This window comes from Drosophila erecta, unplaced genomic scaffold (assembly GCF_003286155.1).
Source record: "Drosophila erecta strain 14021-0224.00,06,07 unplaced genomic scaffold, DereRS2 tig00000055-arrow-pilon, whole genome shotgun sequence".
NCBI lineage: Eukaryota > Metazoa > Arthropoda > Insecta > Diptera > Drosophilidae > Drosophila > Drosophila erecta.
This window is the reverse complement of record NW_020825200.1, coordinates 3,330,911-3,345,261: the sequence shown is the minus strand read 5'-3', so window position 1 is coordinate 3,345,261 and position 14,351 is coordinate 3,330,911. Positions and strand designations below refer to the sequence as shown.

The following is a 14,351-nucleotide window of genomic DNA, read 5'->3' as shown; positions in this document are numbered from 1 at the left end:
ATTCACATACTTACTTTAATAATAACATCGATGGTTTACAATATATTTAGTTTAAAATGAAGCCTGTCTCTAATATTTATACTATCTAATTTATGTTAATTAAAACCAATTTTTAATTCATATTGGAATTCCTTGGCGATATTTTCCGGCAAAGCGATAGTCACAATAGCGCACCTCTACCTTTGGTAGATCGAATGGAAGTTAGTATATTTCGACAGTAATGGTCACACTGTTTTTAATGTGTGTTGTGTGTGTTGCATTTCGTGATAAACAATTTTGAAAAACAATTTACGCACATTTGCGGGGCGAAGAACCAAACAAAATGTCGAAATAAACGAGCAGCAAGTGCTTAAATCCACGCGTGAGTAGCTTCCAGCCCGTTTTCACCGATTTTTCCCACAGGAAAATCGGTTTTTAAGTGCAATTACGTTCGGGTGAAAGAGAAGAAAAAAATGTTTGCCTGTATTTGTGCTATGATGCTGCTTCTTCTTTATCATAGCTGCGACCGCCACACATTTGTTGTTGTTGTTCTTTTAGTTGTTATTATTGTTGTTGTATTGGGGGCAAAAACAGAATTGGCTTTGTAGTTGTTTTTCTTTGCAGGGACGATCACCGTTGATTTCTTCCTATAAGAATATGCTGCAATATGTGTGTGCATGTGTGCGCGTTGTGTATTGTGTATGTATAAGTGCGTGCGCGCCATTAATTCAACCAAAAACAGAAAAAGAAAAAACAAAAAACAACGAAGAAAAAGTAGCATCACTTATAAATACACACAATAAAATTAAATTTTTATTATGTTTTGAAAATACTTGAAATTCTTGTCTGAACATTTCCCTTCCAATTCCACTTGAGCCTCTGCCGCTGCCTCGGTCGGCGTCGCTGCCGCCAACACAGGTGCGGAATTTCTAAATATTAGTATATGTACATTTCAAGTGCACCAAAACAAAAACCAATAGAAATGCGTTGCACATTTGGGTGAATAATCGAATTAGAAAGGGAACTTTGCTCTCTCCTCTCACCTTTATGACTCAGCTTTTGGGCTTCATATTGATAAGTTCGCTCTCCACTCTCTGGCTTTCAAACGGTAAATAATAAACAGCGTCGCGGCGCTCGAATCTTATCAGAAACGTTGCAGCCAGTGATGCCAAGCTCCAATTGGAGGTAAAGGGGGTGGACCAAAATTTGAAATTTGATGTTTTGTATATACTTGGCTTAGGTAGTCCTAGGGTATGAATATTTCAGTACCTTATTTAGTGGCAACAAACTAGAAACCTTATTATTATTTATTTGCTTTGTGTGCTTTAAGTGTGCTTATCTATGTTACGCCGCGTTGGATGCGCTTTTATTCGTTATCAGCGGGGAAGGAAAATGAGCGGGAACCGTGTGCAATGGAATTGGAATTGCAGTTGCAGTCGAAATAGCTACCGCAACAGCAGTTCTTTTCAGAAATAACAGCCAAAAACAGCATATTTCACTTTCATCAGTTAGCAATAAAACTAGATTATTGCAGAGAAACTAAAAATCATAAATCATTAACAGAGGTATTTGAGTTTTCTATTCATCATTAGAAATATTCGAATTACCTTCAAGATATCAATCTTGTGGGTGGAAAGCCAAGCGCACATCACTGCACTTGCAGCCAATCTAAAGCTGTTCCTTTGTAGAATGCAACTGAAGCGAATCGCGACACAAGACGGGAATACTTGCAATGTGGTGCACTCAATTCCACTTGGCGAACCGCTCGACGTGTGGGTGGGTGGGTTTGATTTTTCTAGTGGTTCCGATCTATGTTCTCTTGGCTTTTCTTATATTCTATTTCTGCGGTTTGGTTCGCTGATTTAAGACAGTGAGCACTGGCCTAAGATGGATGCTAGTGTTCAAGGGTTTCGTCAAAAAACCTTTCGTTTATAGTTAAAAATAATACTTCTATATATAGAATAACCCTTACAAAACCTTACGAGGCATAATATTCTGTGAACAGATGATGGTTAAAGTTAGACTTGACCAACTGTAGATTATCAAACTTCAAACTTTTTCAAAAGGTGAATCACTTTTAAAAATTTCCGACCAATCTGATTTGTGACTTGCATTCGTTATCGGCTGTGTGGTTTTCCAATCCCATTTTAGTTGTCGTGTTAATTCCCGGGGCAAGACCACAAATCATTTTGCGAAACGCCGCAAGAAGTTCTCAATAAGACTTATCGTTGGTCTGAAGTAACGCCCCCGATCTAAAGTTTCTGGCACCCACACAGGACACTTGGGTTTGCCTTATGTTTAAAATGCTTTTCTAATGTATGTTGCATATTGTTTAGCTAGAAATTTGCCTTCAACTTATCGTCCCTCTCTTTGATTGGCAATGCAAATTTGCCAGGCCGAAAATTAAGTGCGCAAAGTCAATATTTCAATTTGGGCATAAACCAACAGTGGGAAAAATAACCAAAATGCATATGGGCAATTTGCATACGACGGTGGTTGCTTGCTTGGTTGGTTAGTCAAAGTAACTGGTGATTTGGTGGTTTATGTGGCTCAGCAAAGCCTACGCACCACAAAAAGTTGCAAATGCAGTCGCAAACTCAACGGCGGCCTCTTGAATTGAGCTTCGAACCGCTGCGTTTTGCTTGCCACATAATTATGTTATTAATTGGATTTATGCGCAGTTTGTGCAACAAGCAACATGCAAATTTCGTGTCAGTAACTCGGCAAAATTAATAAAAACCTAAATCAAATGTGATCAAGACATTACCACCAGTTCCCATTCCCCTCTGAATTATGGCACAAAACTGCAGGGTATAATTTAATATTTATTATTAGATAATAGCCTAGTTCATTCGTTATCAAATTAAAACTCCTGCTTCTCTCAGCATAATTTACGTCATTTTATTTATAATTTTCGATAGTTATGTGCCTTATACTTTGAGCTTATATCCACCAAACTTACTGCATTAATCTGGCTATGGCTTATCGCAGGAAACTAATTTTAGATCTATCGAAAGCGTGATTTACGCTTTTCGGTTTCGTATTCATTTTTTGCCAACCAGTGTCAGTGGGCGGCCCCTCTTGTTATTTTTTTATATCCATATAAATGTGTTTTGCCCCCCATCCGCCTGGTCCTCCTGCTTTTGATCTTCTTGTCGCGATAATCCGTTCGCGCAATGGTAATAAAACGCCAAACAAAACTCAGCAAAGCCCAGCGACAAAAAAGCAACCTAAAAATTGTCAACACGAATTTGAACTTATTTTTAGACCCCGTCGCAATAGGATTTTCTCTTTTGATTGTCATAATGCCGGCAACAACTTTATTAAGAAGTACTCGAAAGCAGATTCTTATCAATGGCTTGGTGGCTTTGGCTTCAAAAACTCGCAGCATTGGCTTTTAAATTAAAGATCAAAAGTGGCTGCCTTGAGCGCAGATCCGCAGTGTTAAATACTCTTTCCCATAAAGAAATAAATAATTTTAGAAATGGAAATATACAATTTATGGGAAAGTGAAGTCTAAGGTCTACAAATGCGAATTACAAAGGTTCTCCTATGGATCTTACCATAACATAGAGCTAATTATATTAATAAATAACATTGTAGACCCTTGAACACTTCCTAAAAATATAAATTCCCCGCCTGACTGGCTCGTAACCCGTTCAAGTGCCACATTGAGGGCGCGAAATTGAGGCAAATGGCAGCTAAAAGAGACAAACTGCGCCAAAACTTATGAAAACGCAACTTTAAACTGCAATAAAGTGGGAAATTGCAGCGCATAAATCTCTGTCGCCGAACTGTCATGGCAATAGTTATGGTTTGGGGGCCGAGATGGGGCTGGAAAGGCGGCGAAGTCATGCAACAGGCGGTGGAGCCAACACCCACGCAAAGCGAGCTCGTCTTGAATGAAATTAGCCCGTAACTAGCGTTTACAGTTTGGCAGCTACTGGCGATCGTTGTTGGCCAGCTTGCATACCAAGTGCCCGTGGTCTTAGCCACACACAGTGAACTGGCCGAGACTGATTCCATATTCCGGCGCTGTTCTCGATCGGCGCTTCATTGCCCATATAATGCTAATAATTATTGCATTTAAAATCTAATAAATTTGTGCATTGACAACGCGGAGTTTGCTGGCCATGGGCAGAACCACCATTCCCAGCCGCTCCTATTTTAATGGTGTAGATATCCATCAAAGGCTGGTTAAGTGGCGGGAAAGTTGCCTTGCAACTAGTTGGATACTCATTTATGTTTAGGATGTCTTCATATTCATTTTAGCAGATCAATAGCAGTAGAGGTGATAGCAACATTAGGTTTGAAGTCAGTAGACTCGGTGATCATCCACGTCTTGTATCTTGTTGAATCCCCACCAGCTTTTTTGGTGTGTTTTGCGATCCCCGCTGGCGATCGTCTCTAGTGGATCGCCGTCGAGCTTTTGACCATAATGGTGGTACTTGTCATTGTTTGTGTCGCACTGCCAACATTTAAGTACAGACTGCCCCGTGCGTGTTAAATACATGTAACTAGCCATGTTTGTGCCATTTAATCCACTCGATTGTGGACTTCTCCGCCCCAAAGTCCCTGGTTTTTTGTTGCCCCTTGCTCAGAAGCCGCTTGGTCGCGCGGCGACGCTTTTCTAAGAATTCTTTTACGTTTTGTTTTGGCGCACGCATTAGGCGCCACACTGAAGCAGCACGTTTAACCCGCAGGACAGGCGGAAGGGTTAAGAGTCCCGGGTAGAAGGGGCGTGGACTGGGGGCCGAGGAGCAGGGGAGCCATCTCGGAAACTGTGGCGCATACTCCACATATTTATGGCTATTTAAGCGAACCGAACGAATCGTGGATGCCGATGACGATGACGAACTTGCTGCTGCTGCAGTTGCTCCGCTGCACGTTGCACTTTAGGACCTTCTCTCCTCCACAGACGAGCTCAACAGAATAGGGATGAGAGGTTTTCAAAAAGAGTTCTTATTACATATCATATTTCCTAATAGTTTCTGTTGCACATTCATTTAAGTTGAAATACAACATGTAAATTGAGGTAGCACGCTTTAGTTGGAGTAATTTTGTTTGTTTTACGCCATGGTTAATTAAAAGATACCCATCATTGTGGCCGCAAGTGTTGCTCCTGATTCCTGCCACTGCTGCTGTGGTCCGGCAGTCATTGGCATTGATTGGCAGTTGAACACGCAACAATTGTTGCATGTTTAGGCGTCGGCAGTGACGGTGAGACGACAACAACAGCTCAACGATGCAACAATGCAACAGAGGAACAGTGCAACAACACTGGGGCAACAAAGGAGCAAACATCGCAACAAAGCTGAAGACTTCGCTACTGGTAGTTGACTTTTGTCACATGTTTAGCGAGCTTTAATTGGCATCGAAATTTGTCCACTTCTATTAGAAGAACTGCCATTCTATTTGCTGTTAGAATGGGAAAGAAAAAAGGGAAGTGTCATCATATAGATAAAATATTTTTTTGTACTTGTTAAAAGTTATTAAAAGGAAATGCAGCTTCTTCTGATAACTGCTAATAATGATTAGTTTAGTTTGTTCTACATAATCGCATGCTCTCATGGTGCGCTTCGTTACTACGCACATTTTCGCAAAAAACAGCTAAGCAATTTATGTTGCATACTAGTCATAAATGTGCATCAATGTTTATAAACTTTTACATGATGAAGCAAAATAAATATTGGAACTGAAAGCTATTTATTTGAAAGTAGTGTAGACCACCCAACGCTGACTACGAATTTGTTGCACTTTGCAAAAAAGCGGTGGTGTCCCCGTGTTGACAGCTCAATTACTCACATGACAAAGCCTCTGCGTGGCTCCCTGCAATTATCGCGGCAATTATTTGCAATTAGAATTGAGTTAATTTACTTAAAAAAGGATTTTCTGCCGTGCCTGGGCATTTTTTGCCCTTTGACGCTGGCACTTTGGCACGTGTGTGTTTTGAGTTTTCCGCTTTTGTGCAATTTGCGTGCATAAATTTTTATTGTTTCAAAGGGACTACATAATTATTTTGTTATTTTCTCGTGGTTTTCACATCTGCTTTCGAGGGGGCGCGCTTCATTACTATTTCGATTTCACTGCGACTGTGTAATGCTACCCATGTTGGCAATAACTTCGCGTTTAGTAGTGTTAAACACGCTATAAAAGCGGAGGGAGCACCGATCACACATAAACATGCTCGCATTCTAAGCACCCCTACAGTCCGGGTCAAGACAATAGGTTTGCTTGACTCAACTTCAAAAGGTTTGGTAACGAAAATATCTGAGCTACATACAAAGTTTCATGGATTATCTTAGGGAACTTGCAATTTGCAGCACGCCCATCAGCTGTTTGCCTCCTGCTTTCCCCATTAAATAGTTGGCAGTGCATCCGCGACGAGAATTTCGTCGTGTTCCCGGTTATTTTCGTATCGAAAACACTCTGCCAGCGGGCGGCTCCATCGAATTTGAGGTTCAATTACTCGCCGGTCCCACGCACGAAAAAATTCGTTGACGCTGCCTTCTCCTAAATGCCTCCCCTGAAAGTCCCCTCCCCCATTTTTGTTGTGGTTGCAGTGGGGTGTTTACAGTTCGATTGTGACTGTGGGCTGACGCCACCACCTCCACCACCAAAGGCCATGCACTGCAAACAAATCGGTGTGCACCTAAAAATGTATTGTACTCCGAAAAGAGTGAAGTAGAAGAAATGAGCAAGTAATTGCTTACTGATATGATTATAGAGTTCTGCAGAGTGTTTAAGTAAAATGGTTACTCGCAATGCTTATGTTACATGTTTTTCTCGCCGTGTGCTCTGCTGCACACAGACACGTTCGCGCTCACGTGCAGGCGCCCCAACTGCAGATAGGGCATTCGATTTGTTTAAAACAAAACTTTCAGTGCCTGCGTGTAGTGGTGGTGTGCACTTGGCGGCCCGAGCACACACTGAAACAAAATACGAGCACAGGAGCACGAATACGTCACTCGGCGGTCTACAGAAATCAGGGCTGCGGACTAGCTGCTGATAAAGTAGTGACTAACTTGTACACTAGAGAGCGAAAATATACGAGTTAGGTAAGGTAGCATTTTAGGCTTATGCTTTCCAAATTCGTATATATTTCCATTTCAAATGAATTCAGTATGCTTTGGATTACTTTAGGTATGGCGAAAGATTAGGAAAAAGCGATATATATTTACATAAACCTGAAAGTGCAGTTTCGTTTGGCTGTTGCCACCTTTAGATACTTTAGGGTGGGCCTGCTGCGTCGCATCCCTGGCGAACTCACACAGATGCGCAATACGAATGCAGTTTGGGCTGCGTTCAGTTCGTCACTCACGCAGCCAGTCAGTCAGTCAGTTCGTCAGTCAGTCAGTTCGTCAGTCAGTCAGTCAGTCAACACTCGGCGGACTCAGTTTCGTGGGCAACCCGTTCGGCATTCGTTGTCGATCGGTTGTGTCGTGCAGTTGATTTCTGATTCGCGCTCGCCGCCATTTCCACTGGGCACTTTGCGTAATTTGCGGCTGAAATAAGAAATAATACACGGCAAACGGCTTTAATGCATTAAGTTATTATGACGGAGGCGCATTCCGGCGCATGAAAAGATAACGCTTGTATCTGGACTCGCATCGGAAATGTAACTGCTGAAGAGATTGGATTTCCGATCGTCGTGGAGGGTCGCATTTGCGATTTGCGATTTGCATACGAATAAAATAACATTTTGATGCTGATTTCGAATCGCGCGCGCCTGTGTATGTGTGTGCGTGCGTGTGTGTATGTGCGTGCAATAAAAATAAATAAAATAATATCTGCAATCTCAACATCATCATGTGTACGTTGTTAGCTCTTAGTTCTTAGTTCTTAGCTCGTAGTTGTTCGGCACCCGCGAGTTGCTCGATTTTTGAGTTTTCCTCAAATCAAATCGAATCTTTGGCCGTTCTGGCCGCCTGTTTGGTTTGGTCTTTATCTCAGCGTTTTCGTGTGTGCATTGTTTGTTTATTTTTAAACATGGGTCCAAGTCCCTATTTTCCCTCTCTGCTCTTTTTTCTTCTGTATTGTGGCACTACTCGTAGTACCCCTTACCCCGCTTTGCCCGCCTCCAATGGCAGCGGAAGTGCTTCTGTACTTCTGTACATCTTTACCTCTGTGCCTCAGTGCCCATCCACCTTGATTCTACCTGGCTCCCATGATTTACGCCTTATTGTCACTGCCGCATTTATGATTGATTATCGATTGGAATGGTATGATACGCATGCGCGAATGCGTGCCTGCCATAAAGTGCCTCGAAGTCCTCGCTCCTCCGCTCCTCCATGTGAGTTATGATCGGCGAGTCCCTGAGCGGCGCTGCACTGCAAGAAACTGGCGATGGCTGGTATCGCTAGCCAGAATATTGCACACAGCCCATTTGATGTGCTGATCAACTTAGTTGCCCTATTAACTATAACCATCAACACAGTTGAATTCGCTCTAAAGCAATGAACCAAGCGACTTTTCTTCGAGTGTGCACTTCCTGGAACCAGTAAGAAGAGTGGGCCACTTTTGGGTGGGGCAAAAGGCAGCAAAAGAAGGGAAAGTGGAGGGAGTGGGATACGTGATCTGAGCTCGGGTAATATGTAATTGCAAATTACGATTATTGATCTTTAATTGATTAGGGGAATGTCCCCATGCGTGCAAAAACCATCTGACAATGGATCATAAATGGCTTATCAAATTGTTAAATGTATATTTAGTAACGTTTAACTATAGATGCATCAAGAGGTGGGCAAAACAAGAAACAAAAGCCACTTTGTTGCTTAGAAAACCAGCAAATCCCTCGATAAACATCATAAATATGTTGGATATGTTGTTAACATCATGCAAATAGAGTGTTTCTATAATTCCTGCGAATTAGTGGTGCCGTTCCCCACCTTTGAAAAGCGACAGTCCATGGAGAACCCCACCTGCAAGCTTTGCACAAACAAGCCGGGGGCATTATCCAAATTTGTATGCTTGCCCCACGACACCACTCAGCTGGGCAAATACCCGGAGCTCCCTATCTCCCGTAACCCTCTAGATAAGTCTGCCAAGTGCCAAGTGTCACTCCGTTTGTATCCGGAGTTCCTGAAAAGGGGGACCATGTGAACTGTCCCTTTGCTTGGATTCTAAATAAGTGCGCTGACATAATTTATGTTTAATTTTGGGATTAGTTAGAGTGGGAAAGAGTGCCCTTTAGTGATTGTTTGCACCCAATCTTAGTTTTGGAAGAGCTCCTTAAGGTCACACAAAGTAGTTGTGTGGATATCAATAATTGTAATATCAATCATATTACTTTGTAGGGTAGAGGTAAAGGTGGAGCAATATGGAGTAATATCCACCGCCTGGGGCTCTGGGTGACTTTGGCCAGTTAGGAAACTGGGTGACCCGATCCACGCCCCCTTCCATGGGCGACAACATAAAATTGTCAATGCGGCGAAACAAAAAACAAAGTACGAAATCAACGGCAACGCCCCAAAAGTATTAGGCCTGAGTTGAGCGAGAAAATGGAAATTAATTCACGCAACGGCTAATTTGGCCAGAAATATGCGCCAGTTGGTCTGTCGGCCCAATCGAGAGGTGTTTTCTTGTTGTCCAAGTGCTGCACTTGTTGATTTATCGCCGGCATTTAATTGCTTTTGAAATTGGATTTACCAGGCCCGTTTGATTGCCGCAAAAATGGGTGGTTGCGCTTGCTGGCTCGCCTTGTGTGGCGCGGCTCTGTGTTTTTTTGTGATTTTAGCGCTCCAGCTTGCACAAATTAATTGCTACTACAAATTTTCATTCAATTAGGTTTTGTCACTTTTAAATTTAATCAAACACTTTTTGACACCTTGAGGAAAAACGCGAGATTGAGTCCAACACACGCCAAAAAGCGGCTAAGACCGCCAGCTCGAGCCACTTGGCCAACACTTCAGGAGAAGTTTCTCGGAATTGCTGCTAACATTGAAATGTCATAATTCAAATGGAATTGTTGTCTTTGGGGCGAAAATTCCAGGGGGGGAATACCCACAATTGTGGCGCTGACAAGTTGAACACCATTTGGTTATCATTTGCGCTAATTATGAGATGCAGTTCTCGCCACTCGGCTCAGATAAACGGCAGTACAGTGAGGCCTAGCTAAGTGCAATTACTCCAATCTGCTGATTAAGCCAATAAATATTTGTTACCGATTATTGAGTTGACTTCCGAATTTTTTTCTGTTGATTACCCAATGTTTTAATGCCGATTTTCTAAGAATCGATAAGGCAAGCCAGCACATGAAACTATTATCTTTGCTCCATAAATATTACTAAGACCTCTTCCAATTGTTGTTTCCTAAATTAGTGATATTTCCGAGTAATAGCTATTAATAACGTTGAGAAGTGAAAACTCTTCTCTCTGCCAAACTTAGTGGTTTTTTAGAATTCAAAGAACTAACAGACACCAAAAATCCCCATTTGAATAGAATAGTTTCACAATTGACGTCAGCTGCGATTGAATATGAACAATAGGCATATTTGATAGATAAAAATAAGTTTCCAACGAAATCGGTTTTCGATTAATCAGCTAGCTGGTTAACAGAAGCAATAATAGCCATCATTCTCAATGAGCAAATGTTGCAGGCAATTTGCATGCAATTGGCCGCCAACATCGAAAGTGGGAGGAGTCCGTTCATGACAGGAACCTCCCAACGACTTCATTCACAAGCCAAAAACACGATGTGTTGCCCGGCCGCCAGGCCCCATGGATATTCACTCCTCCTCCGATTTCAGCTGGGCACTTGGCCAAGCGGGTGATGACACTGGAAGAAAAAGCGACGACTTAATTGGTATCTCCTCTGCAGTAGCTATACACTTACTCTTGAGCAAATCAAACTTTCAAAAGTTGCCTTCAAAAGTGTGTTTCGGTCTTAGCAATTTTTCTCTCTGTGCATTCGCATTTTGCATGCGTTGCGTTGTGGGCGTTACTGAGACAATCTAAGCTTGATGATGAATGCCTGCAATTCTATTTGTATTTATTATTTATGTGTGCTTTTACTTGCTCTTTTCACAGACTATCCGCCCGCTGATAGTTATACCGGTTATCGGGTGACTCCACCCCAAATCAACGGCAGCAGCAGCAACAACAACAACAGCCACCACATCAACAATAACAATAACCACATCTGCAGCAGTGGCATCACCAGCAGCAGCAGCAGCAGCAGCAACAACCTCAGCTTGACGACACCCATCAGCGGCAGCAGCAGAATGGACACCGACGATGTGGAATCGAACACCAGCAGTGCGATGTCCACGCTGGGCTCGCTGTTCTCCTTCACATCGCCGGCGGTGAAGAAGCTGCTGGGCTGGAAGCAGGGCGACGAGGAGGAGAAGTGGGCGGAGAAGGCCGTCGACAGTCTGGTGAAGAAGCTGAAGAAGCGCAAGGGCGCCATCGAGGAGCTGGAGCGCGCGCTCTCCTGTCCCGGCCAGCCCTCAAAGTGTGTCACCATTCCACGCTCGCTGGACGGACGATTACAGGTGGACATCACACGCGACATCGCTAGCTATGTATCTATGGATTACTAACGTTTATGTGGCTTTCAGGTCTCCCATCGCAAGGGTCTGCCGCATGTGATCTACTGCCGCGTGTGGCGCTGGCCCGATCTGCAGTCGCACCACGAACTGAAGCCCCTCGAGCTGTGCCAGTATCCCTTCAGCGCTAAGCAGAAGGAGGTCTGCATCAATCCGTACCACTATAAGCGCGTGGAGAGTCCGGTGCTGCCGCCAGTTCTCGTTCCTCGCCACTCGGAATTCGCGCCCGGACACTCGATGCTGCAGTTCAACCATGTGGCCGAGCCCAGTATGCCGCACAATGTGAGCTACTCGAACAGTGGATTTAACTCGCACAGCTTGAGCACCAGCAACACATCGGTGGGCAGTCCGAGCTCCGTGAACTCCAATCCCAATTCGCCGTACGACAGCTTGGCGGGCACACCGCCGCCCGCCTACAGTCCCTCGGAGGACGGCAACTCCAATAATCCGAACGACGGTGGCCAGCTGATGGATGCTCAGATGGGCGATGTCGCCCAGGTTAGCTACTCGGAGCCCGCCTTCTGGGCGTCGATAGCCTACTACGAGCTGAACTGCCGGGTGGGTGAGGTGTTCCACTGCAACAACAACTCCGTGATCGTCGACGGTTTCACGAATCCTTCCAACAACTCGGACCGCTGCTGCCTCGGCCAGCTGAGCAACGTGAATAGGAACAGCACCATCGAGAACACACGCCGTCATATAGGTGGGTAGTTTTACCAGTTAGGTCACGGAAATTAACCAATTCACAGAGATTTCCCATCAGCAACTATCTTTAAGTGGTTAATAACTCAGCTAGATTGCACTTTAGAAAATGACTTGTCCTTATCAGCAGAAAGCTATGAACTTTAAGAAACTTACTAGCAACCTTTAACACTAAAAACGTTTCATCTTTCGCAGGCAAGGGCGTTCATTTATACTATGTGACCGGCGAGGTCTACGCTGAATGCCTGTCCGACTCCGCCATTTTCGTGCAGTCGCGCAACTGCAACTACCACCACGGATTCCATCCGAGCACCGTGTGCAAAATACCGCCGGGCTGCTCGCTGAAGATCTTCAACAACCAGGAATTTGCTCAGCTGCTCTCGCAGTCGGTGAACAATGGATTCGAGGCCGTCTACGAGCTAACGAAGATGTGCACGATCCGGATGTCGTTCGTGAAGGGCTGGGGAGCGGAGTACCATCGCCAGGACGTGACCTCGACTCCCTGTTGGATCGAAATCCATCTGCACGGCCCGCTCCAGTGGCTGGACAAGGTGCTCACGCAAATGGGCTCTCCGCATAATGCAATTAGTTCGGTATCCTAAGCTTAAGATGAGGCGCAAGTCCTCAATGGAGACGGAAGAGAAGGAATACAAAACCAGTAGCTAAATGAGTACGTGTGAGTGAAAGCTAAGTGTGAAAAGACGTAGAGAACACAGGACAATGGAGGAAGCATAGATCTGTGCCCGAGGATGAGATCGTGTCTATGCCACTCAGCTGCATATTTATATAGATGTACGCAAGCTACTCCAACACCCGCCCTTTGCCCATATTTTATAGTTTATCGTATGATTTTCTATGCGAATGTCATTCCTAATGCTAAAACAGAGTAATGAAAATGGACAGCGAGCTAAGAAACCAATTTACAAAATGGTATAACTATTTACAATGATCTACATGCTATAATATTAATGATCTATGCCCATTGGCAAACAGTTCTTGTTCAAGTCTATTTCAAGTGCTAATTATGTGTCATTGCAAAACTGCTTTAAATATAAAAACACATTTAATTAATCCTACCAACTTTAATTACATAAGGAACAAGAAACTTACATAGGGATATGAAAACACTTATTGCAATACATTTCTTAAAATGATTTTGAAAAACCCTAGCTTATGTTTAACTCTTCTCATTTGCGGTTTGCCTTTGATCAACGAATTCAATGTTCAATATAGTTGATTTAAATATATGGTTTAACTAATTTTAAGTTACAAAAAAATCGAAAACATCAAACAAGAAAAGTTACCAGCGAAATATAAGAATGGAAAAGTCGCTACTGAATCAATACATTTTTCCAAACAATGATCTTTTGTTATCTTAAGTAAAAATAATATTGTTTAGACCACGAGAAAATTGCCTTTTTATATGTATAATTTTACACTAGTTTTCGTAAGCTTATGATTTTCTCTGTTTTGTTTTCAATTACATTTTTTGTGCGCAGAAAAATAAGTAGCGGATAATAAAAAAAACAAACGAAATGCTTACTTCTTAAATAAAAACTGTTTTTGACTCATGAGTTCTTTTATTTGTTTTTTACTATCGCATGTGTGCAATTCCTCACAAAATTAATTAAGATATAAAAACTATGGAATGTAAAAATAGCTGTATATTAGAGGCTTGGGCAAAACACGGCCTTACTTAAAAACAAAATATTATGTAATATTTGTGCCTGTTTGATATTCCATGTGGGCCTTTGATGTTGTACGAACTGTAGAGCAAACAACAAATTGAATAATGTCTTAATAACCAAGCAGAGATACTGATTACCAAACGAAAAAGAAACAGAAATAGTTGCCTTGAAGTTTACTGGTTTTTGAATGCTATAAATTGCCTTAAATACGCCTTGCATGCCTCTTAATGTTAAACGTACTAATGTAATAATAAAACTATGAATTAAAACAATAAAAGTAAAAACACAAAATCGTATTCAACGGAAAACCTTTTCTAGAACATAAGATATTTTTCAACTGGACAACATTTTGCGTCAAAGTTTTACATTTCATCATTTGATTGTCGAGTTGCTGTTTTCAATTACATATAATAAACAGTTTCAATAAACCAATATA

At 42.6% G+C, this 14,351-nt stretch overlaps 1 protein-coding gene and 1 long non-coding RNA gene across 5 annotated transcripts; one reads left to right on the top strand and one right to left on the bottom strand.

The window, feature by feature from the left end:
• Positions 1 to 57: 57 nt before the first annotated feature.
• LOC113564083 lies at positions 58 to 1,027 on the bottom strand. Of its 3 annotated transcripts, none has more exons than XR_003407775.1 (2): positions 813 to 1,027; positions 58 to 639 (listed from the first exon to the last, which is right to left on the bottom strand). It is a non-coding gene; the product is annotated as an uncharacterized LOC113564083 (long non-coding RNA). The 3 variants fall into 3 exon arrangements; XR_003407776.1 differs by having other exon boundaries at positions 58 to 626; XR_003407777.1 differs by having other exon boundaries at positions 58 to 180.
• Positions 181 to 13,763, top strand: LOC6543045 (protein mothers against dpp). Of its 2 annotated transcripts, none has more exons than XM_015159677.2 (4): positions 181 to 361; positions 11,008 to 11,471; positions 11,538 to 12,228; positions 12,423 to 13,763. In XM_015159677.2, exons 2-4 carry the CDS (start codon positions 11,202 to 11,204, stop codon positions 12,827 to 12,829), a joined length of 1,368 nt encoding a protein of 455 aa, XP_015015163.1. In that variant the 5' UTR covers positions 181 to 361; positions 11,008 to 11,201; the 3' UTR covers positions 12,830 to 13,763. The 2 variants fall into 2 exon arrangements, with proteins under 2 accessions (XP_015015163.1, XP_001968527.2); XM_001968491.3 differs by lacking the exon at positions 181 to 361 and adding an exon at positions 7,364 to 7,792.
• The last annotated feature ends 588 nt before the right edge of the window (positions 13,764 to 14,351 follow it).

Bases quoted from the DNA above. Each gene is read 5' to 3' on its own strand.
- LOC6543045 (XM_001968491.3), top strand. The intron at 11,472-11,537 runs GTGGACATCACA...TGTGGCTTTCAG, and splicing joins CGCTGGACGGACGATTACAG to GTCTCCCATCGCAAGGGTCT. The intron at 12,229-12,422 runs GTGGGTAGTTTT...CATCTTTCGCAG, and splicing joins GAACACACGCCGTCATATAG to GCAAGGGCGTTCATTTATAC.